A 26,004-nucleotide genomic window follows, 5' to 3' on the forward strand; every position below is an offset into this window, starting at 1 on the left:
CCATGGAAACAAATGTTGTATCAAAGTTGGGTAGGATCAAAAAGCTTTGCTCATAACCAGGAGTTGCATTAGAATATGGAGGAAATGATGGATGTTTTAGGAGCGAGAATTAACCAGAAGGACCTTTGTAAGGCCCCTTCCATAGATTTGCAACATTCGGTGTCAAGAGTTGGATCTTACAGGTTGCATCTCAATCCCCTGCCCCCAGTCAGAGAGAGCATTTTCCTCTACCATTAAAAAGCACATATTTTTTAAATATCTTCCATACCACACTTTATGACATTCCTACATCTTAAAGCTGTCTTGCTTATAGCAATATAAAGCAGCTGTAAAAATTACATGCTTATAAACAACCTTCCATGCATTTGGGAGAAGCAGAGTGAGATTTGCATGCCTCTGCATGTAAGTGGAGACCTGCTTTTCCTCCCAGCGGGCCACAGCACAGGGAAGGCACCGCTGTGGGATGCATGGGCCATTCCCCTTCTCCCCTTGGCCCACACAAGGGCACCTATGGGATAGGGGGGCTGGGGGCACGCTGACCAGCCCTGCTCCATACGCACCCCGTATGCCCACATCTTTGAGGGCTGATCTAAACTGATCACGAATTTCAAACTCAGAGCCAAACCCGGGTGCAGAGGGGCAACTGCTTGGCCCAAGGCCAGGCTGGGGAATAGAGGGAGGGTTGGAAGGAGGGACAGGGCATGGTGCCTTCTTACCCCAGGCGTTACTCATGGTATGGATTATGGTACAGGACCTGTCTTGCCTGGCCTGGCCTACCTCAGGATGAGCGTCCCGGGTTGTTTTGGCACCCAGGCCAGCAGGCTCCTGCAGAAGGGCGCAGGGCTGCTTCCTCAGGTGACCCCCAGCGGACTCACTCACGTCCTGGATCTCCAATAATTTATTCTCCTTTTATTTCTCTTTTAAATTAAATATGCATACATAATATGCACTTTGGAGCAGGCAAGGACCCTTCTGCAGGTACCTATGGAGCCGGGCACTCTCAGGCATGTAATTACAAGGTGTGCAATTGATGTATAAGGGGAAGAGATCTCAGTGCATTGTATTAAAAAAAGAAAGGAGAGGGGGAAAAAAGAAAAATATAAACCCAAACCGGGCTGTAAGATGCTTGCCAAAGTCCTGCACTTTTTTTCCCCCGTGTCAAAGTTTGGAAGGGATTACATCGAAGGGAGTACATCCCTCTTCCGTGGGATTAGCCCCGCCAGCATCCGCGCACTCATTTCAGAGCCAGCAAAAAGGTCTGTGGCGAAGCGCCCCTCCGCTCCCGCTCCCGTTGCAATCTCAGCCCTCGTCCCCAGGCCCCGCACCGGCCCCGCGGCTCTCCGGAGTGGGCGGCACTTGCTGCCAGCCCGGGCCCAGGGCAGGTGCCCCCGCTCCCTCTCACTCTTCGCCTCTGTCTTGCTTCGCAGCGGAACTTTTTGTTTCTTGCAGTTTAAAGGCCAATTACGCAGAAAGATTAACAAAAGTTTATTCATAATGAAGTATTAAAATTGAGATAAATGAAAGGCTTCAATGCAAAATTCAAGCAAGCAAACCATTCCCAAACGTATGATAAAGGAATCAGTGAATCCCAAAGAAAGAAGTCTTGTCTTTTTTTTTCTTTTTTTGCCTGCAGTTCAAGACACCTCTCATATCTCACACGCCACACCAAAACCCATAATTCTTCATATCACGTACTGAAAATTATTTATTTATCCATTTACATTAACTTGATATAAACGTGTCCGGAAAAGTCAAATAATATGTTTTATATTAGCTCAAACATTTATTAAGAAACCCCAAATTCAATAAATAAGCACAGACAGTAAATTAAAACGTATCACGAATCGACCAGTATGTAACAAGAATGCTTTATCTACACAAAACATCCTATTTCACATCGTTTGTTCATTCCTCCAGTGTCCCTGCCTTGCGGCGGGGTAACCGGCACATGCAGGTGGGCGGGCCGCGGGGCCGGGCCGGGTGGGGCGGGGGCCGCGGCCGCCCGGCGGAAGCCTCCGCCGGCGGCAGCGGAAGATGCAGGAGGGACAATAGCAGCAGGAACGTAAATATATGCGTAAATAAACATGGGGCAGATTGGCAACTCAACTGTCACGAAATCAAAGATCCGAAAAAGGGAAGTTCTCTTGCTTTTTTTTGTTTTGCTTTTTTTTTCCATGTGTTTTACTTTTACAAAAAGAAACAATACTTTTTTTTAAAATTTTTTCTTCTCTCTCTCGGTTATAAATGCTTTATCAAAATGGATTTGATTCCTTCTGGCGTCTTCGTACCGCTCCACGAACCCGCCCGGCCACCCCCTGACGGCGCCCTCGGACCGGGCGCCGTCCGGCCCCTGCCCTCGCTGCGGACGGGGCCGGCGGCAGATCACTGCTCTTAAATTACAAAAAAAAAAAAAATCAACCAAAAACAAACAAACAACCAAAAAAAACCAACAAAAAAAACCCAAACCGCGTTTCTTTGCAAAGCCGGTCGGGTGGCCGGCGGGTGCGCCGGGTTTTGGCGAGGGAGGGAGGCAGGGAGGCAGGGCCGGGCTCTGGGAGGCCCCGGGGCCCGGCGAGTCCTTCCGCTGTCGGGGAGAGGCGGCCGCCAGGCAGGCCAAGCCGGGCCGCGGGGGGGGCGGAGGGGGTGTGTGCGGGGGCTGGGGGATGGAGGGGTGTTTCTCGGCCCACAAACCAGTCAGTTGGCGTCTGATTTCAGATCCTGAGTCGACTTCCTGGTAAGTCAGGTGAGGGGATAAGCGGGGGGGTGGGCCGGACCGGGCCGGGGACGCGGGGCGAGGCGGTGGCGTTGGCGGCGGCGCGGGGCGAGGCGAGGCGAGGCGAGGCGAGGCGAGGCGGCGGCCATTAAGTGAAGCTCATGGAGACTGTGTGCTCTAGTGCTTTGCGGCGGAGGGAGGCGATGCTGGTTCCCCGCCACACGTCGCTGCTATCCGGGGAGCTGCAGAGCTGCGGTGAGCCCGTCACGTTGCTGGGGCCGGGCAGGGAGGCGGGCACCATGCCGGGGAAGGCGGGCTGGTAGAGGTGTGACTGCAGCCCGGCGCCGTTGGAGCCCGCCAGGCTGTTGGAGAGGCCCATGGAGTTGGGCGGCGGCCCAGCCGCCAGGCTGCACTGGGAGAGGGACTGCGCCATGGCCTGCTGCCTGCCCAGTGCCGGCGGCAGCGGCAGCTGCGACACGCCCGGCATAGCGGCGGCGGCCCAGCGCGTGTCGTTGGCGTGGAAGGAGCAGAGGCTGTCACCCATGGCGGCGGCGGCGGCGGCCGAGGGGAACTGAGGCAGCCCCGGCGTCGGCAGCAGCGTGCCCGGGGCGCGGAAGACGTTGGTCGTCTTCTTGCGTTTCTTCCACTTGGCCCGCCGGTTCTGGAACCAGACCTGCGGGTGGCGGGCAGCGACACACACCGTTAGCGACACCCGCGCCGCGGCCGGACCCGGCGGGGCGGCGGTAGGGGGCGCTGCGGGAGCGGGTCCCCCGGCAGGGCCCGGCCGGGGCCCGCGGCTGCCAGGCCCTCCCGGCTAGCGGGGGCCCCGCCCCCGGGGCTCGCTGGCACCGCCGGAGCGGAGGGCTAGGTGTTGCCGGTGTCACCGATTTCCGCGCCCGTCGGTGCGACCGAGGCGAACCTTTTATGAAGGTGCGGTTCGGTTAAACGGGATTTACTCCCTCCCCAACCCTCGTCTCGGTACCTGTCACGGCCTTCCTTGTCTCCTGTCGCCCCCCCGAGACCCCTCCCCGGCCATTGTCTCTCCCACGCCCGCTCTTCACACTCATGGCCCTGCTGTAGCCCCACGCGTGTCCCCGTGGCGGGTTAATGAAGCCGCTGGAACTTTTTATAACGAAAGAGATCGATGTGTCTGTCCCGAGATTGAGCTGTCTGTAGCCTCCCTCGCTCAGGAGGAGGCTCCGGGCGAGGAGCCTGGCCTCCCCCTGAAAAAAACAGTAACACAAACCAAAAATAAATGACCGGCCCACGGCTCTTTCCCCTGCGTGGAAGCACTCCCGAGCCGGCATCGGAGCAGGGCGCCGGCGGGGCGGGAAGCCTTTCCCCGGGCGAGCCCCCACGCCCGGCGCCGCTCAGGTCCCGGGGCTGCTCCGCGGGCAGGAAACCCTCCGGCCAAACCTCCCGCATTTGGGTTTTTTTTTTTTTAAAACAAAGGTGGTTTAGGTAAGCGGGTGCTCATGATGCCGGCAGGGATAATTTCGTGGGTCTCGCTGCACCGTTACCGAAAGCACCGGGATGTTTGTTATGGGGGAAAAAACGGGTCATGAATGAACAGCCGTTAAGGAATTAAATGGCATATGGATAATCGAAAAATCGCGTTCAATTATGTTTTAGGGTTAATAGTTAAATTGTGGCTACAAAATCTTTTTATGTTTCATGGTTTACTGGTGTTGTAAAGAATCTCCATCAGGTCTGATCGCCTCAGTTCATAGCTATGCTGCATATGCTTTTAAAATGTGAATGTTTCCAGTTGAAAACTAGTGCATGATAGATTAAAACACGGGGAAAACCTGGAGGAGATTTTGAAATCGCACGCATGACAACTCTAGAAATATATTAACCGCGACCATTTGGCAACTTTGGACTCCTTTTAAAATGCAACTAGCCCCTGAAAATTATTAATACAATAGTGAGAATCTAATAGAGGTTGGAATCTAAAAATCTACCTTGATGATATCTGCTGTTACAGTAATATAGACATACTGTAAATGTATTTTAAAATATATAGCCCATTTAATTCCCCATCTATAAAGGGGTTAGAAATAGAGAGAGAGAGAAGGGGAGAGAATATAACTTCTTATTTTTTTAGGAGCCAAAGCTTTATGAAGATCTCATTGGAATCCAGTGGATGATTAATGTGAAGATTTGGTAGGAAATCTGGAGAGCTGTATTAAAGCTCAGATCTCAGGTTCATTTCGATCAGCCAGCCATGAACTGTGGGCCAAATTCATTACACTTTAATAGTGCTGGGAGAAGAAGAAAATTCCATTGGAAAACTAGAAAATACTCTCAGCTTGTCCCCTATTAAGATGTGGCAGGTGACGGGACCATTGTGGGGGACACAGTCAATGGAATTACAGCACATTATTTTTGTTCGTATAAAATATTGAAAGGCAAGCCTGACTGTGCAGAAGTTATTTCACTGATTTGGTTTTTATGTAAATAAAATATTGAAAGTTAATTAGTCGGTGCTAGAGACTAATGATTATGCTTATTATATTGCATTTGATCACGTAATTTGCATGATTCTCGCATTGCTGTTTAATAAGCCATTCCAGGTTATAAATAATTATGAAATTGGTTTCTAATAATGGCATGCTATAAAAAGAATGGTTTTATTATACCAGCCTGAAAAGTGGAGCAATATCGGAGAGCAATTGGACTCCCATTTAAGCACCAGCCGCTTTAATAATTATTTAAATGTATCATATACATCAAATATAGATCTAAAAGGAGGAAAGAGGTAATTTATTCTGGCATCTAAAGCCCTTAAAAACATATACAGCCGCTATAAATTAACTATTTAGATCATTCCTTAATCAGTGTGGAGCCCACATACTGCAAGGAATGTGTAGGCAATCTGTTAATTATGAAGAAAACTATGAAGTACATAAACGAATTAATATTTAATTTAAATTTGGTTAAGGAGCACTGATACAGTGGATTGTGAAGTAAATACATTTTACATAAATTATTATGCCTTAGATTACATAATGTTAATAATTTTGAAGTGTTAATTAAGAAGGTTATGTTGTTCTGATTACTTTTTAAACTACAGAACATTATTGTAAAAAATATTTAAATTGCCACTCTATTAAACTGTTTTTATCAGCAGTCTCGAGCTATTATCATTGGTTTAAGATTATGCTGAGACCATTAAAACACTTTGTCTTTCTTCCTACGAATTTCTTTAAAGTGCTGTTAGAAAATAACTATTTCCATTTTATATTTTATATTTTACTTCATTTACCACACTCCTAATATTGAAATTGGTATCATTAACCTTTGGGAAACCCAATGAAGTTTAATAACCTCGTTTTCTTTTTTTATAGAGTCAGTTGTCCAATTATATTTTATTTGTGAATCTAATTTCTTTCTCAATTTAAACTAATTATAGTCCTGTGTAGGCTGAGTCAAATTGTTTTACTTTTTAAAAGCAGACGTGCATTTTCTGTCGCATTCGAGAACGGAGTCACTTTCTGTTCATAAAAACGTTCATTTAGGGATTTCTTTTGATGTGTCTTTATTTAGCTGAGGAGCCTAGGCTTGCCGAGAGAGATTTTGAACACCCGCTCTGGTACAGTGCGGTGGCATTCCCGGTGCACTGTGCTGAGCAGGGAAAGCACATCCCACAAGTGATTCCATTGTACACGCTTTCATTCCTCTGAAGAGACTCGCCCAGAAAGTCGCTAAAATAACCCTCTACCCACACAAGCCGCATCTGAGTAGCCTAGCGGTTGGATCCATCTCCCCCTTTTCCAAATTTCGTTTACATTTATTTGACTAAATGGTTTCTTATGTGCCTGTGTGCAAATATGTATATGTGTATATATATATACACACACACTTTTGAGAACAAAGTACACCCTAGATTGTTGAAGTTACTCGCTACCCCTGCCGTCCCCATGCATTATAAAAGCCAGTACGGGGAAACTCCGATTCCAAATACAAGTGCTTTTTATCGAAGTTCCTTTTCACAAACCTGTGTGTCTTCCTCCGCCGCCCACCCCGACCCTCTCGGCGGCGGCGGCGGGGGCCGGGGAGACGCCCCGTCCCGGCGGTTGCGGCGCCGCGGCCATGCCGCCGGCAGCACCTTGGACAGCAGCCCCGCGCCCCCGCCCCTTTCCCCCGCGGGGCGCCTGGGCAGAGCCGCGGCCTCACTGCCGCTGGAACTCCGCACCGGGCAATTCCCGGGCGGTTTTGGCTCGCCTCTTAGCGCCGAGCTATTGCGAGGGCTGAGACTCGCCCCTCTCGGGCTGTGCTTGCCCGGCCTCTTTCCTGCCGCGGGTTGGGCTGTGGAGCGGAGGAAACTCCGCCCGCGTCCCACTCGGGACCACCGCGTTGCAGGTGGATAGGGGACAAGAGGACACCCCGGGGCGCACCGCCCCCGGCCCCGCCACCCACCTGCGGGGACAGTTTTAGTCTCGAGTGCGTAAAGGGGCGGGTGGAGCGGAAGCGGTTTAGAAGTCTTCCTGCGCAAACTGTTGCGTTCGGGGGTAGGTTTCCTCCCCCGCCGTCGGGCTGACGTTTGGGGGCACCCACACCCCCCCGCCCCGTTGTGCCTGGCCTCGTCGCCGTCGGTGCTCCCGGGGAAGGGGCCGGCAGGCGCGGTGGGAGCGGGCTCTGCGCGGGGGCGGCTGCTCATACCTGCACCCGGGACTCGGTGAGGCCGATGCGCAAGGCCAGCTCTTCCCGCATGAAAATGTCCGGGTAGTGGGTCTTGGCGAAGCTCCTCTCTAGCTCATTGAGCTGCGCCGGCGTGAAGCGGGTGCGGTGACGCTTCTGCTTCTGCTGCCCCTGCTGCTGCCCAGCCTGGATGGGGTTCTGGCCGCCCTGCTGGCCTTGCTGCTTGTCGGGGTCTTTGGCACTGACGGCTAAGGAGCTGGGGTTGGATCCCATCGTGCTGATGTCCTCCCCCGGCAGTAGGGTGGTCCCTTCCACCGTGTCCGAGTTGGGGGCCATGTCTCCCGAGTGTCCCCCTGGATCCGAGCCCCCTACGCCCAGCCGACACTTCACCGCCTCCCGATGTCCCAGGAGCTCGGCCGCATCTTTCATCCCTGCGGAAGCAAAGGAGCTGTGGTCACTCCCCTGCAGCCGGGCATGTATCCATCAGAGCCGCTTTCCAGCGCACCGAGCCAGCGAGAGACATCCAGCCACCGCCACCGCGTCCGCCCCGCCGCCCCTCGCCGCCTCCCGGCCGCCCGCCAGCCCCGCAGCGCGGGCTCGGCTCCGCGGCGCGCAGAGCCCGCGGCCCGGCGCAACTCGGGGCGGGGGAGAGAAAACTTTACATGGAGTGGCTCTTCTTCCTGCTTACATAACCAGCTCCCTGCCGGGCCTCCTCTTTGCGAGACCGGGGGGGGGGGGCAAGTTTTTCCGGGTTCGGCTTGGGTTTTCCAGTGGGGCTGGTAAATGAAAGAGACGGAGAGAAAGAAATAACACTCGAGCCGCCCTGCTGCCGGGAGCTTTAACTCCCCGACAGATGTGCGGGGACTTCGGTCACCCTGGCCACCTTTCCCCTCTCCTCCCTCCGCTCCTCTGAACAAACGCATGAATAACCGTAAATAGGTAGATACAGATATTTTAAAACGAAAGAAAGGGGAGAGGAAAGCGAGCAGGCGAGCAGGAAAAGGCCACCCAGAACTTCTTCATAAATACCATTGAGCTCATCTGTCCTAAAATAATAATAATAATAACAACAACAACAACATCATCATCATCATCATCATCGTACTAATGTGTAGGTATGTATATAAAAACAGGGGAGGGAGAAATTAAATGATCCACAATTCGCTGTAGATCTACATACTCCATAGGTTGCCCTCTCTTTTTTTTTAAAGATGATGTTAAATCAAATTAAACTTTAATACAGTACAATTACTTTTAAAGGAATTAGCCCATTTAGATCGCATTAAGGTAAAATAAGGAACAAATTGACAATTTCCTGCCCCGGCTTCCTTCCGCCGGTGCAGCCGCCGCAGGGCGGGGGGGTGCTGGGGGAAACTCACCGAGACGGGCGTCCAGGAGGTCGGCATGAGACAGCATCGCGCACCGCTCCAGGGCGAAGGCTGTTCCCCCCCAAATTTTAGCGGCCTTAAGTTATTGAAAATAGATATAAGAAATATATATATATAGATCGCCTAAATGAAAGAAAATTCGGTGTGTGGTTAAAAAGGGGGTCTCTTGCATTATAATGTCCTTTGGAGAGACGGGGAGGTGCTTAACACTTCAATGAACCCGTGAGCAGCTCGGCGCAGGGACCAATCAGGAGGGCAGCCTGCAAATGTCAGCGCCCGGAGCGCCCCGCTCCGCCCGCCCGGCCGCCCGCCGCCTCCCCGGCCGCCCACCGCCCCGGCCGGGCCTGCGCCGCCGCTCCCTTCCCCTGCTCCGCTTGCCTTCGCCGCCCTCCTTCCCTCTCTCCCCTGCGCTCTTCTCTTCCAAATGCACATTTGACACCCTCCTCCCGGTCCGGGTCACCTCTGATTTATCGGGGTTTCTTCTTTTTTTTTTTTTTTTTTTTTTAATGCCTCCGCGGAGCGCACCTTCGGACCCGACCTGGTCTGGCTCCCGGGGATGGCTTGCAAGTCCAGCGCCCACCGGGGGGATGTAAGTGGGTGAGCGCGGGCGGCTGCGCGCGGGGGGGGCGGCGGAGACCACGGGCCGGCTCTCGCCCACCCGCCGCCGCCTGGCCCCGACGGCTGCGGGGAGGCGAGGAAAGAGAAACTTCCGCGAGTTCCCCCAGCGGTCCGGGCCGCACAGGCTCCCCTGGCCCTTCGGGGCTCCCCGCCACCCCCTTCCCGGCCCCACTTGATACGCAAGCATGCCGCAACTCAGGGAAAAGGGAACCAAACACCGCATGTCCCGGCCGCCCAGGGAGCGCTTCCTCTCTGGCCGGGATTTAAAAGCCCGTAAGCCCTATTTTTTCGGGTAAAGTTTCCAAGTTCGGCTCGCCTACAAACTCAATTTAAAGCAGTAAATAAAGTTAAATGCTTTTTATTTTCCTCTTGAATATGTTAAACTACTTGAACAATTTAAAGTGCTTTGCACAAGTGAAGCGAACCATTTATAATCTGATTTTTCAAAGCCAGCCAACAACAAAGTTTAGATTAGTAATATATTTCTAACCAGAGTAATTTTCAAGATCATTAGGCATTTATGTAATTAGTGCTAAATCTATAAGCTTTTATTACGATTATTAGAGTAAAATCAGTATAAATTTGTACTAATTTACTACTGTTTAGACTTGGCTGTCAAGCCAAGAGGTTCTTATTGTAAATGATAACTGAGGAAATTAAGTGCAAAATTCTGTACCATTTCTGATCCGCTCCTAAACAATCCGTTTCAATTGTATTTGTAGCAGAACATAATGCCCTTTTAAAGTGATTTGACTTGTATTTTTATTTGAGAAAAAAAAACCCACAACCTCTACCCGGGCACAATGAAAACTGATATTTACTACTTCCAACATGATTAACATTTATTTTTAATTCAAAAGTGATGCAATTAAGATTATTCATTTAGTGCAAATAAAGCTTCCACCAAAAGGGAGCCCAGTGAAGTCTGTGTTAAATAATACAGCGCCAATGGCTTTTTTTTTCTGCCATCCAATTGACTTACACAAAACATTGTAAATACTGCATACGAAGAGATGCAAGAGTGGTTTTGTTTGCAGCTCAGATGTGCAAGGGGTTTCGGCAGCGACTGAACAAGGAGACAAAGGAACCGACCGACTGGTCTCTAGGGAAGTTTTGATGCTTTTTTTTTCCCTCCTCCCTGCCCAGATCTTTGGCTACATTGATTCAATTCAACTTTCGAGACGTCGGGCTGTTGCAATGAACCTGGGTGCCCGGGAACGGCCGCTAAGAGCAGGGAGAGAGACCCAGAGCTGGGCCACAATTTAGCTGGAGAGACGGAGAGAGCGAAAGAAAGAGGTGGAGGTGGGGTGGGAGTTTCGGGTTGTTTTTTTCTTTTTCGGTTGGATGGAAAACGGCGAGGATGGATCATTTGCTTTGCTTTTTTCCTTTGAAAATTATCTATGTACAGCTCCAGGACAGCAGGGGAAGCTCCGGCGGTGAAAATTCCCGAGAGGCGCCCCCCGGCCCGCTGCCGGGTGCCGGGACCCGCGGAGCGGAGCTTGCGGAGCCGCCGGCGGTGCGGTGCGCGGCCAAGTCGGGCGCCCGCCGGCGGGGAGGCAGGCAGGGGCCGGCGGGAGCCGCAGGGCGCGCAGCCTTTCGCGGCCGTGGCGGGTCTGGCCCTACCTGGGCGCGGGCGCCGCAGCTCCGCGCCGGAGTTACGGGAGTGGTCTGGAGTCGGCCGGGTGCTTTTGGGGTTCAGTTTTAGCTATAGCCACTGGGCTATCCGGGCGCTGTAGGTGCCTGCAGCCGGCTTCTGCCGAACGTGCTGCGGACAGAGTCACACGGCGTGCACGTGTATCTATTCCGTGGTTTTGTATGTTTCAGGTCGATAAATAAATGTGTAATAGTCAATGTGCAGACACATCAGAGTAATAACAATGGGATGAAATCAAAGGATTATCAATCTCTGTTAGCAACTGCTGAATAACAGTGTTGCGGTGTGATTGATAGCGCGCTTCATTTTATGACTTGCTCTTGATTTTTATAGCAGTATAAACAAACTAAATTATTTCTTCCAAGACTTCAGAGCACAATCGTCTTAAGGGAAGGAGGGAAATCAGAGAAAGGAAGTCTGCGGGAGAGAAAAGAGCGAGCAGGGCTGACATTTAAGCGTGTCAGAAAGAAAATGACAATGGGGTCTATACCCTAATCACGTTCCGCTTCCGCACACTCTTGTTTTGTCAAGTGTCTGAATTCATCCGGGCAGTGTTGGATATGTATTTACAAGGATTCTATTCCCCGTCATCTTTCCATTTTCCCAGTGTAGACAGAAAACTGCCAGTCAAGTCCATTCCCTGTTATAATTTACGGTATTCCCCACATGATCATAGGAACTGAAGTTCCTAACAAGGAAAGGCTTTAGCACAATGGCCCAAAATCTTCAGAGTAACAAGGGTGCCTTCAGAAATCACTTCAGAGAAAAGTAAAAGGATTTTCTATGACGGATCCAGTGATTTTTCCTCAATAAATAGGTTTTAGATTGTTACACACACATAGAACTGGAACAAAGGGACCTACCAGAAAATATATTGGTTGCCCCAAATAAAATTTATTTAGACAGCTTACTTCTCATAAAAAATAGAGATTTAATTTCGTACTGGAGCGCCTGCCAAGGGGCTAGGCACTGGGAGATCATCTGCCCCCACACTTTCCCTTTCCGGCGGACCCGATCCTGGGATCCTAGCTGGGGCCGGCTCTCCCCTCCGCTCCCCACCTCCTGCCCACGCTGGCCGATCTGCCTGAGTAAGGACCGCGGGATCGGGGCGTTTCGCGTTTGGAAGCAATATAAGCCTAATTCTCCAGTGCTGTGACCATGGGAAAAAAGGGTAGAGAACTTTCCAACCCCTCAGCTAAACTCAAGCCTTGATTGAATGAGGCTGTAATATAAACAAGTGTATTTAACCAATTCTGCTCTGATTTAGGAACAGAACCTTCTTTTGTCAGAATAATTATATTTGGAGCGAGAAACACGATAAAATAAGGTTAAACTGCTAAAGTCAGCAGGGTGGCTGATAAGGTTTGTAATTTGATATTTATGTATTTATTGAACATCCATCCAGTTAAGGGGGCTGCTATATGCAGAGCACCGTAATTACTTTTTGCACTTAGCACACGCTCCCAGCGTTTATCAAATGTAATTTTTGTTTGCTTAGCTTGTTCACACTGCCTTTTTTTTTTTTTTTTGTATTTCCAGGCAGTAGTCCTGAAATATCGGATATTATTATTCACATTCCCGCTCCTCAGTGCTGTATTGTAACATTGTTCGCTTTAATGAAAAGCGCCTCCCTCAATAATTAACGACCTCACTTTTCATCAGTCAAGAAAATAGGGAAAAGAATCAATTTTAATTCATTGTAAATTACAGCTATGCTTCTGAGTGTTATTTGCTTACAGTTCAACAAATCAAGTGACTTAGGCTACTGTTTACTTTTCCACATCGGCACAACCTAAACACAAATGACAAATCAAACTATATCCTTTTGTTAGGTGTAATTTGGAGTTAAGAAATAGAAAAACATAAACACGTGGTTTTATTTTAATCAACCCGCTCGAAAATATGACTTCTTTGGAAATGAAGGACAAGGCTACTAGCAGCTATAGATCCCAATTTATTCATTCTAGTCAGAGCTAAATATGATGATCATCTCTGCTTTACGACATTAGGGTGCATGCAGCATTTTGTAGCTGTAATAAATATACTACTTTGAAAGCAACTTTATGAAGTTTAAACGCATCTGAGGCAAGAACGATTGCAGCTGATCAGAAATGCAGCCGTCAGATGTTCCGAAAATAGCCTTTCTGAGCGCGGCAGGTAAAGCTCGAATCTCCTGTCATCTATTCTCAAATACGTTTATGAACATCGTTTTCCTATTTGCTTATTTATCTAAATATCTGTATCTCACTCCGGCTAAGTCAAAGGCAGCATCTCCGATTGTCTCCTTGCTGGCAGACTGCGGGGAAGCTCTCGACAGCGAAGCGGTTGCTTTAGATTGAAAGGATGGCTTCTATCAATTAATTTTCATCAGAACTATGACAACCAGACTTTTATGGGGAAAAAGCTATTTTAATATAAGGTATGCCTGATATGCCCCCACCCCCGCTCTCCCCCGTCCAAATGCAAACTTTTTATATGCAAAAGTCACCTCCCCCTCTAGCTTTGTGTGTATGTATGTATAGTCTTTTGGCATAATATTAAGTTCATAAACTTAAAAATGCGGGGCCCAAGCATAACGCACTGTATTGTAACTTATGCAGTCAGACAGGAATTATCGGGGCTACCCCGAAAGCGAATGGAATGCCAGTATAAAGCATTTTTCAGATACATTTCTGTTTAGGGAAAGAGCACAGTTCCAGGAAGACTATTCCTACTGAGATTTGAGGAATTTATTTAACACATACCCATATTTTAAAATGCAAAATCTCCCCAACCGGCTGGATAAATAAACCGCCAGGCGTGGCAATGAAAGAATATACATCGGAGACTGGCGTAGAGTATTTAACTTTCTCCTTTTTAACACCGTAGTTTTAATCTCTTCAATTGCATAGGTGGTATATAGTAATAAGGAACATATATATTTTGTTTGTATATGTTAAGTTCACTGCTTTTCTGATTTCTATTTACTCAAGATAAATATATCAGTTATTCAGTTAGGTGACAAGTCTAGTAACTGGAATAAAAAGAAAACATCTCATCCTTATCTCTTCCTATAACTAGATATAGTGCTAATAAGACTGCATCAATCTTATCTGGCAAATAAATAGACAAAAAAACCCAAATTCGCCTCCAACAAGTTAATGTGGTGTATCTGAGTGGAAAGTAGATATTTTCACGCATTCTGGAGATGAGGAGTGATTTTTAATAAAATCACAAGAAAAACAAATGTAATTCTGTAAGCAATTTCAGAGCTCGGCCATCTCTCACCCGCGCCGTTACTTAGCATTCTCCAGCCGTCCTAACCTTTTATGTTAAAAAACAGTTAGTTCCAGAAATATGGCTGTCACTCAATCTGGGACCTTTAGATCCACTTTTCTTTATTATTGGGGGGGGGGGGGGGGGGGACGGGACGGGACGGGACAATTCTAGAGGTAATATGGTTTATTTTTGTTGACTTTTGTTTTTTCCCCTCCCTCTCCCCTTACCCCTCTTGCCCGAGCGCGGCTAATTCGGGGCGTCTATATTTACTCAATTAGAGAAATCTAAAGAGAAAATCGATCTTCCATCTGCAGAAATGCCAGCTTAACAAATTAGATTCTTGTTTCGTGCAGGTGATTTGGTGACAGTCGGGGAATTAGAAGTAATAAGTTGTTGTGTTCGAGACCGAGACCGAGACCGAGACCGCGACCGCGGGAGGGGAGCGCCGCGCCCTCCTCGGCACCTCCTCCTCTGACCGGGCAGGCGAAAAGCTTCCGCCACCGCATCTCCCTATGTAATTAGTGCTGCTGCCCTCCATGTGGGCTCGATTAAACCGTGATTTAGCCGAAAGAAATATAATTATGGCTGCAAATAAAATAATCAGCATTGAAGAGCGATTTCCTTAATGAGATGGAGCGGTTGCACGTCACGGAGTAAAGGGGTCTCATTAAGAGGTGATAATGAGGCTTGGGTGAATATTGGGAGTTGCACAAAATATCTAAACTAGTGAGAAAACCCAGCGCCGGGCTCCCGCTCCCGGGGCTAGGCGGGCCGCAGGACAGCGCGGCCCCGGGCCAGAGCCCCTGGTACTGTATGTGGAGGGCAGCGGCACAGCGCCCTGCGTCAGGCTGAGATACCCCTGGCCGGCAGCAGCCCTACCTCCAGCTCCCCGCCGCCGCCCCCAGCCCGCCCCGCAAGCGCACTCGCTGGAGGACGGGCACCTACATGCCCGCGAACGCCCGGCCGCGCTCTCCTCGCCCGCGGGCACCACCTGGAGATAGGTATTTTGATTATGGCTAATTTTTTTAAAGCTATTAGCGCGGCCATTTTTAACGAGGAACAGCAACGCTTAATAACTCCCTCCTCCTACGCACCCGCCCGGTACACCCGGCGCTCTCCACAGCCTTCCCGCATAGCCCGCGGAAAGCCTCGACTATTGCTATTCCTTCGACTGCGCCGTGTATCCCTGGCAGTCTCCAGAGCCGGCTCCTCAAGTAGCTGCCCGCGGCGGGTGGGGCTGTGTGAGGCCGCGGGCAGCACCCAGCCTCAGGCCCGTCCCGGCTAGCTCTGCCAGCGAGGTGGAAAACAAGAGGCAAAAGCTGTGAGAACAGAAGTCGATCCCCCAGGCAACAAAACAGAGACGAACGGCTGAGTCAGGGAACACAGATTAGAACCAAAATGGCTAATTAAGAAAATCAATTACAGAACACCCACAGAGGAGCGCCAGTATGGCTGCTCTGTCCCTCGCCTGCCACAGGTGTGAGGCTGCCAAGATGGCCACCTGCCACGCATGCTCTGGGCCCCGCTAGGCGGGAAGCGATGGCGGCCCAGGACAGGGATGGCGAAGAAAGGGGCTAGTGGATGGTCTCAGCAGGGGAGACCTCTCCTGGAGGAGGAGAGGCCTGAGTGAAACCACCGCGGGTAGCGGTGCTGCTTCAGTCCGGGGCTGTGTGTGTGGGAGGGGCTGCCTCTAACGGCCAGGCCGGGGCTCATGGGGGGCCTGTTTGAGAGCAAAATGTTATATTTACATAAAATAAAAGGGAAACAAATTGGATAATAGGCAGCCTAATGTTCCCCTGGAAAATTACATGCTGGCTCTGCTGTGTGACAAAGGGAAAAGCATTGTTTTGCTTTCATCCCCCTGCTTTTTATTTTGTTTTTAATAGTGTAAAATTGGGCATGTCTTGGTGTTTTAGCATCTAATCAAGAAAAACAGCTTGAATAAGAAATACTAAAATAAAATAAAGGCCAGGGTATTTTTCTTTCTTTGCTTATGTCATGGTTTAACCCTAGCCAGCAACTAAACACCACACAGCTGCTTGCTCACTCCCCCCACCTCTGGTGGGATGGAGGAGAGAATCGGGAGAGTAAAAGTGAGAAAACTCATGGGTTGAGATAAAGACAGTTTAATAACTGAAATAAAATAAAGTAAAATAGTAGTAGTAGTAATACTAATAATAGAATATACAAAGCAAGTGATGCACAATGCAATTGCTCACCAACTGATGCCCAGCCAGTCCCCAAGCAGCAATCACTGCTCCCTGGCCAACTCCCCCCAGTTTATATACTGAGCATGATGTCATATGGTATGGAATAGCCCTTTGGCCAGTTTGGGTCAGCTGTCCTGGCTATGCTCCCTCCCAGCTTCTTGTGCTCCTGGCAGAGCATGGGAAGCTGAGAAGTCCTTGACTTTGTATAAACACTACTTAGCAACAACTAAAACATCAGTGTGTTATCAACATTATTCTCATACTAAATCCAAAACACAGCACTATACCAGCTACTAGGAAGAAAATTAACTCTATCCCAGCCAAAACCAGGACAGCTTATGCTCTCAGTAACTTAAAGAGGAGACGGAATCTACATTTTGTTCTTATTACCACCAAAAACATTTCACCTTTTAGCCCGATACTTGCAATACGTGGTAAAGGTCAAGTTTCTTGATTAGGAAAAAGGTCTGTGTGACATTAGCAAAAAAAATGGGAAGGCTGTGCTCGGCAGTGAAGGAGCTGAGAGTCGCAGGAGCACTGGTGGCCCCTGTGTTGAAGACTTGTCCTGCTCTTCTATCATGGTGAGATTATATTTTTTTTTAACTGACTACCTCTGTGTTTTCAGTGTATTTGTGTGTGTAGAGGGCTTTGTAGTCTTAAACTATTTACAACTTATATATATACATCCCAAACAGTGACATTTGTCTCCCATTTTGGTACTTTGTAAAACAATGGGGACATGCCAGGGCCAGCCAGACTCTAGTTCAGGATATCCCATTGGTAGTACTTACATTTATGACCATAAACACGTTAGAAATTCCAAAGTAGCCCTAAGGGACAGCTCTCTTAAGATTGTGTTTTGTTTTTTTTCTTCTAGGAAAAATATTTTGGGTTTTTGGATGATTGGTTCTGTTGGAAGAAATTGCAAATCATGTTTAGAAAAAAACTAATCGGGAGTCTTGGGAGACTCTGCTACTGGCTGGAAAGAGGTAAATAAATGTTTTCTCAAAAAGCATTCTTCTGCTGCTTTCTGTTAGGGTTTCATTTTCAGACTTTCTACCATTGTTTGCTTAACCTGAGTGCTCCTTTCTGCATAGTCACAAACTCTTCTGCCTGCAGGCCTCTCTCTTCCTGATTAGTCTGGCTAGTGGCTGATATTTCGATCATGGCTTACAATGTTTGAATTGACATTCTCCAAAAAGAAGCATCTCTGTCTCCTAAATTTGTCATGAACGTGGGACAGTTTTCTCATGTTCCAGCTCTAGCGAGGAATCATACAAACCTCAACACAAATCTTGTGGATTTCTTCACATTTAAACTTAGCTGTTCCTTCTCAACTGAAAGCACAGGTTAACTATAGCAGATGTTTACTGTAAGCAGGGTGCTCTGAGGAAAGCTGATACTCGGCACCCAGAATTTTGTATCTTCTGCTAGGGAAGCTACAGGACTGAAAGCCATTTTTTCTTTATGCTCCAGTTGAGGAGAAGGTATCAAATTTTGTAATGGGCAGAAGGTACTTTGTGTGTTGGGAGAAATAGTGTGTTTGGGCTTGAGGACTGGAGTACTGTACAGAAAAAGTATTTTATTTCACTGTAGAGTAGTGACCAGGCATGAAATTATTAGAGCTCTAGAACCTCCTTCGCCTCCCTTATTGAAAGAGTAGCGTGTGCTCATGATTACAGCCGGTCAGACTGCAGGTGCCTCATCCCCTAGTGACAAGCACTGGGGGAACTGTACTCATCTGATTAATAGAGGCTTTCAGTCAAAACAGTGGAGCAACAACATGTCACAAGTGTGGTAAGTGTCTGACTAGGTTTATCTTCACCTGGCATAAACGCAGTCTGCTCTAGGTGGGTTACTTTCAGCCTAGAATAGTAGTAATTACTTGGATGGGTAAAATCGCATGAAAGCACACCTGAGAGTCATGGCATGAAAGAGTTTAGCCTTGTAGCCACAAAAAACACAGAACGTGATGGCAGTGGTAGCATCTTGTAAGATTGGGCTGAAAGACGCCTTTTGGGTCAGTGAGTCCGGCAACTCTATCATAATTAGGGAGCGAGAGGGTGCCCCAGCCCCCCTCCCCCGAGCCGGAGGAGCGAGCTCCTGACGAGCGGCAGCTCTGACTCAGCGTGGGCGGGGCCAGGAGGGACAGCGGCCAAACCCCCTCAGGTACAAGAGCAGCCCCCAGGGAGCGCGAGCGACCCGGAGCGCGGCGCGGCGCGGCAGTTGGCACAGGGCAGGGCGCGCGAGCAGGGCGCAGTCCCCCTCCAGGCTCCAGAGGCTAGCTCAACTCGTGGTCGTTGTCCTCCCAGAAGAGGACCTGGCCATGGTTTCCACTCGGCCAAAAGCCATCGTCAGGAGTAACGTGGCGACCCAGACCAAGCCCCTATGCAAACACACATCTGTCCAGGTCTCCGGCTGCAGGGAGTGCCTTAGCCTGTCACTTGTACAGGAGGACAGCAGAGATGACACCTTTGTGCACTGTGACCAGGTGGATGGTCTGCTCAGCCTGGTGGCAGAGCTGAAGGAGGAAGTGGAGAGGTTAAGGAGTATCAGGGAGTGTGAGAGGGAGATAGATTGGTGGAGCAGCACCCTACCATCCCTGAAGCAAGGACAGCACATAGAGGCTCCACAAGAAGCGGAGGAACCCCTGCCCTCTTGCCGCCAGGCAGAAGGAGGGGACCCAGGCGACGGAGGGGAATGGACACAGGTCCCTGCTCGGGGTGCCAGGCGAACCCCCGCCCGGCCTCCCTCACCTCAACCTTCCCAGCTGCCCCTACACAACAGATATGGGGCTCTGGAACTTGAGGGCCAGACGAACGAGGACAAAGATGAAGGCCCATCCAGGGGGTTGCCCAAGGCGAGGCAGCCAGCCCCACAAATCACGACTGCCTCCGCTAAGAAAAAAAGGAGGGTAATTGTCACAGGTGATTCCCTTCTGAGGGGGACGGAGGGCCCAATTTGCTGGCCAGACCCATCCCACAGGGAAGTCTGCTGCCTCCCTGGGGCCCGGGTGAAGGACATTACTAGGAAGCTCCCTAGTCTTGTGCAGGCCTCCGATTACTACCCACTACTGGTTATACAGGCTGGCAGTGAGGAGGTTGCAGAGAGAAGTCCCGAAGGGATCAAAAGGGACTTCAGGGCACTGGGGCGACTGGTGGGAGGATCGGGAGCACAGGTAGTGTTTTCCTCGATCCCTTTAGTGGCGGGGCGGAACACTGAAAGGAACAGGAAAACTCATTGGATCAACACGTGGCTCAGGGGCTGGTGCCATCGGCAGAATTTTGGCTTCTTTGACCACGGGGAGGTTTACACGGCACTGGGCCTGCTGGCGACGGACGGAGTTCAGCTGTCTCACAGGGGGAAAAGGATTCTCGCGTGTGAGTTGGCCGGGCTCATCGAGAGGGCTTTAAACTAGATTCGAAGGGGGAAGGGGATAAAACCAGGCTCACTAGAGAAGAGCCTAGGGACCGCACGCCAATGTCGGGGGAGAAATCGGCAGCCCAGCTCAAGTGCATCTACACCAATGCACGCAGCATGGGCGACAAACAGGAGGAGCTGGAAGCCATTGTGCAGCGGGGTAGCTATGACTTAGTCGCCATCACGGAAACGTGGTGGGATGAGTCGCACGATTGGAGTGCTGCAATGGATGGCTATAAGCTCTTCAGAAGGGACAGGCAAGGAAGGAGAGGCGGTGGGGTAGCCCTGTATGTTAGGGAGTGCTTCGACTGTCTAGAGCTCAATGGTAGTGATGACGAGATCGAGTGCTTGTGGGTAAGGATGAGGGGGAAGGCCAACAAGGCAGATATCCTGCTGGGAGTCTGTTATAGACCACCTAGCCAGGACGAGGAGGCAGACGAAATATTCTACCAGAGGCTCGCAGAAGTCTCCTAGTCGCTAGCCCTTGTTCTCGTGGGGGACTTCAACTTTCCGGATGTCTGCTGGAAATACCACACGACAGAGAGGAAACAGTCGAGGAGGTTCCTGGAGTGTGTGGAGAATAACTTCCTGACGCAGCTGGTAAGCGAGCCCACCAGGGGAGATGCCTCGCTTGACCTGCTGTTCACGAACAGAGAAGGGCTGGTGGGAGATGTGGTGGTCGGAGGCCGGCTTGGGCTTAGCGACCATGAAATGGTAGAATTCTCGATACTTGGTGAAGTAAGGAGGGGGGCCAGCAAAACCGCTACCATGGACTTCCGGAGGGCGGACTTTGGCCTGCTCAGGACACTGGTCGAGAGGGTCCCTTGGGAGACAGTCCTGAAGGGCAAAGGGGTCCAGGAAGGCTGGACGTTCTTCAAGAAGGAAGTCTTAAAGGCGCAGGAGCGGGCTGTCCCCATGTGCCGCAAGAAGAACGGGCGGGGAAGGCGACCGGCCTGGCTGAATGGGGAGCTCTGGCTGGGACTCAGGAAAGAAAGGAGAGTTTATCACTTGTGGAAGAAGGGGCAGGCAACTCAGGAAGAGTACAGGGATCGCGTTAGGTCATGCAGAGAGGAAATTAGAAAGGCAAAAGCCCGGCTAGAACTCAACCTGGCCACTGTCGTGAGAGACAACAAAAAATGCTTTTATAAGTATGTTAATGACAAAAGGAGAGCCAAGGAGAATCTCCATCCTCTATTGGATGCGGGGGGGAACGTTGCCACCAAGGACGAGGAAAAGGCTGAGGTACTCAACGCATTCTTTGCCTCAGTCTTTAGTAGTCAGAGTGGTTATCCTCAGGGTACTCAGCCCCCTGAGCTGGAAGACAAGGACGACGAGCAGGATAAACCCCCCATAATTCAAGAGGATGAAGTTAATGACCTGCTACGCCACCTGGACGTTCACAAGTCTATGGGGCCGGATGGGATCCACCCGAGGGTACTGAGGGAGCTGGCGGAGGAGCTTGCCGAGCCGCTCTCCATCATTTACCAGCAGTCCTGGTTAACTGGGGAGGTCCCGGACGACTGGAGGCTCGCCAATGTGACTCCCATCTACAAGAAGGGCCGGAGGGAGGATCCGGGGAACTACAGACCGGTCAGCCTGACCTCGGTGCCGGGGAAGATCATGGAGCGGTTCGTTTTGAGGGTGCTCACGAGCCATGTCCGGGACAACCAGGGGATCAGGCCCAGCCAGCACGGGTTCATGGAAGGCAGGTCCTGCTTGACCAACCTGATCTCCTTCTATGACCAGGTGACCCGCCTAGTGGATGAGGGAAAGGCAGTGGATGTGGTCTACCAGGACTTCAGTAAAGCCTTTGACGCTGTCTCCCACAGCATTCTCCTAGAGAAGCTGGCGGCTCACGGCCTAGACAGGTACACTCTTTGCTGGGTAAAAAACTGGCTGGACGGCCGAGCCCAGAGAGTTGTGGTCAACGGAGTTAAATCCAGTTGGTGGCCGGTCACGAGCGGTGTTCCCCAGGGCTCAGTACTGGGGCCGGTCTTGTTCAATATCTTTATCAACGATCTGGACGAGGGGATCGAGTGCTCCCTCAGTAAGTTTGCAGATGACACCAAGTTGGGCGGGAGTGTTGATCTGCTCGAGGGTAGGAAGGCTCTGCAGAGGGACCTGGACAGGCTGGATCGATGGGCCGAGGCCAATTGTATGAGGTTCAACAAGGCCAAGTGCCGGGTCCTGCACTTGGGCCACAACAACCCCAGGCAACGCTACAGGCTTGGGGAAGAGTGGCTGGAAAGCTGCCCAGAGGAAAAGGACCTGCGGGTGCTGATTGACAGCCGGCTGAACATGAGCCGGCAGTGTGCTCAGGTGGCCAAGAAGGCCAACGGCATCCTGGCCTGTATCAGAAATAGTGTGGCCAGCAGGAGTAGGGAGGTGATCGTGCCCCTGTACTCGGCCCTGGTGAGGCCGCACCTCGAATACTGTGTTCAGTTCTGGGCCCCTCACTACAAGAAGGACATGGAGGTGCTGGAGCGTGTCCAGAGGAGGGCAACGAAGCTGGTGAAGGGCCTGGAGCACAAGCCTTATGAGGAGCGGCTGAGGGAACTGGGGTTGTTTAGCCTGGAGAAGAGGAGGCTGAGGGGAGACCTCATCGCGCTCTACAACTACCTGGAAGGAGGTTGTAGCGAGGTGGGTGTTGGTCTCTTCTGCCAAGTAACTAGCGATAGGACAAGAGGAAATGGCCTCAAGTTGCACCAAGGGAGGTTTAGATTGAACATTAGGAGAAATTTCTTTACTGAAAGAGTGGTCAGGCCTTGGAACAGGCTGCCCAGGGAAGTGGTGGAGTCACCAACCCTGGAAGTATTTAAAAGACGTGTAGATGAGGCCCTTAGGGACATGGTGTAGAGGGCATGGTGTGTTGGGTTGACGGTTGGACACGATGATCTTAGAGGTCTTTTCCAACCTGTATGATTCTATGATTCTATAATTACTGCCCTTTTCATACTCTGATGATGGCAGGTCCACAGCTGGGCAGTGTGAGAGTGGTTTTAGACTGGAGGTACTGGGTTTTCTGTTTTTTAGCATTGGGAGCAAGGGTGGCAAGGATAGTGGTGGTGTTCATTTCCACTCTTTGAGGGTGAGGAACTAGAGAGAAAGTCCTGTGTTGGGGTGTCCAACTTGGGGAGGGAGCCAGAACGCAATGAGGGGCTTGGTTGCTGGTAATCAGCAGATTGAGTCTCTGTGTGCAATACTGGCTTCTCCAAATGTTAGTAAAGTTCTGCTTCCTTCCTAAGCCATGTCATTTACAGCTAATGAAGCAGTGAGGGGTTGCAGGGGAGAGAGCCTAGCACAGGGGATGGTGACATGCTGGGGGAGGAAACCTCCTGCAAATGGCTGCCTTTACTTCGGATGGCTCCCAGCTGTCACTGCTCTTCTCTCCTATGCTGTCTTCAGAGTATGCTTTCCTTCTGCTCTGCAGGGGGAGAATTAGAGGCACAGAGATAAAATAGCCCAATACAGTCAGGATAAGTGTGTTCCTTTTTGAACTCAATGTTTGAAAACAGTAGCTTGCTCCTTGGACTGCTTATTGAGATTCCTAGTGGGAATAAGAGCTCAAAGAAGGCTTGTCTGTGTAATAAGCATTGGTAAAACTTCTCTCACCTAGTTGTAGCTCAAAAAGTAGCTGACGGAGGGGGGTGAATGTTTTGTCTTGTGATATCTTTATAAGGTCTTTATCCTGAATTGCAAAGCATGCTGTCCTTTGTGATTATCTTGTCACAGTTCCATTTTTAGCACAGTGTATGTGCTTTCGGGCAGCTATTGGGTTTTGGAAGTGTCGCAGGAGAAGAGTCAGAGATCACTAAGATAGATCTGATCTAATAGTTAGTTTATTATTAGTTAATTATTATTAATCAGTAAATTTAGGCATGTAAAATATTTAATAAGTACAGATGGATTGGCAGTCACTACTCTACTATTTACTACACTTAAAGTTAGCATGGGATACAAAGATTATCGCGTAAGCTTACTATACGTATCTTAAATGTTACGTGCATGCAAAAAATGTCACTTACCAACCCATCGATGCCTGGTGTCAGGTAAGGGATCTCTCAGCCTCGAGGGGCAACCTTGAGAGGCATCCTTACTCAAGGGGAGATAGCCGCCACGCATCCAGCTGCTATGGAGGGAGAGCTCAACGGACCCTGATGGCTGCAGATATTTATAGCGTAAAGTGGTTGATTTGTAGTCAGATTTTCTGCTGTGTTAATGCAGTTTCAGCCACTTATCAGCCCAGTCTCCAGCCAAACTGGTGTTTTGTTTTTGGCGCTGGGTTCTCGCTGATAGCCTCACACAATAGGATTAACTTTGGTTAGGCCTATTTGCAGAGCATCTGTCTGGACCAAAGTTCAGTTAGTTCAAACAGGAGGAGTGCATCTGTCACACTCTCCACCCTGTGATTACAGTCAATCCACTTTACCTCACAGAGTGGTGGTATGGTCACCTCTTGCCTCTGTGCCATAAATATAGGGCGGTAAAGACATCACCTTCTCGATAGGCTGGTAAATAAGTTAATATATCAATTTGCTGATTCTTTAATATCGACATGTTCACTCATAGCTATTATATGTTGAGATAAGCGCCATAATTTGATATATAAACAAAGGGTTAACAATAAGCACAAAAATACTACAATTGGGTGTAACATCAAATTCAAAGCTCCAGTTGCTGTTGGTGACCATCCAAGGAGTTTCCCACCAGTGATGTTCTCCATCTTCAGTCTTTCTAGGACGCAGTGTATCTCCTCTGCGTCATGATTGGATGGTAATTAGGATTCTTTGTCCGTTGTTTCAAACTTGTTTTAGCAATTGACACAGGTCATCATGTTGCAACAGTTTTCTTACCAATGTGAGATTCATTCCAATGGGGGTAGGTAATAAATGTTGATACAATGTGTAGTTAGATTGTAACAATTGGTGGGTTGTGACAGGAGCATCCCATAATTTTAGTAAAATTACAAATACAGATATTTGAGTGATTGTGTACATCTACAGTGGTGTTGCCTATAAATAGAAAATCACAAAGGGTTCTCATACAAACACATCCATTTCCAACATATACAAGTACAGTTTCAGGGGTTTCATCAGTATGTATCTCAAAATAACAAACACTTTGTTCAGTGTCAAGACAAATGTCTTGGGCCTTAATGGTATTACTTTCACAAATAAATTCTTGTTGTTTCCATACAACACATGCGTCAACATCGACAGTTTGCCATTTGTTCCCATTTTGTTGGGCCCATACTCTATGTTCTAACAGATAGAGTACAGTTCCATGGTGATTTAATCCCAGCGCAATGATTGGTTATATGGTGGATACCGAAGCATTGCATATGGTTAAAACAAAAGCTGTGGCTTTACTGTCGGTGGAGTCATAAGTGAAGTTGACTAGACACCACCAAGATGGGAAATCCTTTTTGAATTGAGTTGCATTTTCCCAAATTACCTTTTGAATCTCAGTGGGCAAGGTGCCCTCATCACCTTCCCTTATAATTGCTGCTATAGTGGATTGCACTCATAACTGGGCTTGGATACAGCTAAGAGCTAGAGAAACATTATTCCGGGTGATGCCAAGTGCGTCTACAATTAGTTGGTGGTCCTCATTAATTCTTTCCCATTTAGGCAATATATTAGCTAAGAGCCATTGACTAGTTCCCAGTGCCAGCAGAGATGATCTTAATGCATGTTCTAGTTTATACAAATCACTTGTTGCCAAGCTTAATTTGTTTGCCAAAACTTCAGCGTCTATGCTGTTTAATACTCCTAATCCTGTTCCCAGGACGCCAGTCACATCTCTCCGTGCAACCATGCTAACCATCCTGTATAGGGTGTATTTGGCAGGCAGCCAAAGACCACGCAGCCGCTCACTCACTCCCCCCACCCCCCAGTGGGACAGGGAGAGAATCGGAAGGGTAAGAGTAAGAAAAACTCATGGGTTGAGATAAAGACAGTTTAATAGAACAGAAAAGGGAAAATAATGATAATAAATAATGATAGAATATACAAAATGAGTGATGCACAATGCAATTGCTCACCACCCGCGCTGACTGATAACCAAGTAGCGATCGGTACTTCCTGGATCACGCCTACC

General features: G+C 49.4%; 1 protein-coding gene and 1 long non-coding RNA gene across 5 annotated transcripts in view; one reads left to right on the forward strand and one right to left on the reverse strand.

Annotated features, from left to right (window-relative positions):
• The first annotated feature begins 2,676 nt into the window (after positions 1–2,676).
• Positions 2,677–26,004, forward strand: part of LOC142074808 (uncharacterized) — a 61,494-nt gene continuing 38,166 nt past the window's right edge. For 2 of the 4 annotated variants that reach the window (XR_012670712.1, XR_012670713.1), the window contains exons 1-2: positions 2,677–2,734; positions 17,363–17,474. This is a non-coding gene — a long non-coding RNA (uncharacterized LOC142074808). Of the gene's footprint in view, positions 2,744–16,943; positions 17,067–17,362; positions 17,475–26,004 lie in introns of all 4 variants that reach the window. The other 2 variants (XR_012670714.1, XR_012670715.1) reach the window with 2 other exon arrangements.
• On the reverse strand, positions 2,862–8,773 carry LOC142074806 (homeobox protein orthopedia-like). Its single transcript, XM_075135682.1, has 3 exons — positions 8,737–8,773; positions 7,379–7,788; positions 2,862–3,386 (listed from the first exon to the last, which is right to left on the reverse strand). Exons 1-3 carry the CDS (start codon positions 8,771–8,773, stop codon positions 2,862–2,864), a joined length of 972 nt encoding a protein of 323 aa, XP_074991783.1.

The sequence above is a fragment of the Calonectris borealis genome, chromosome W (assembly GCF_964195595.1).
Source record: "Calonectris borealis chromosome W, bCalBor7.hap1.2, whole genome shotgun sequence".
Taxonomy (NCBI): domain Eukaryota; kingdom Metazoa; phylum Chordata; class Aves; order Procellariiformes; family Procellariidae; genus Calonectris; species Calonectris borealis.

Coding starts and splice junctions, on each gene's coding strand:
- LOC142074806 (XM_075135682.1), bottom strand. CDS start 8,773: ATGCTGTCTCATGCCGACCTCCTGGACGCCCGTCTCG. Junction 7,789..8,736: donor CCTCCTGGACGCCCGTCTCG/GTGAGTTTCCCC, acceptor TTGCTTCCGCAG/GGATGAAAGATGCGGCCGAG. Junction 3,387..7,378: donor TCACCGAGTCCCGGGTGCAG/GTATGAGCAGCC, acceptor CGCCACCCGCAG/GTCTGGTTCCAGAACCGGCG.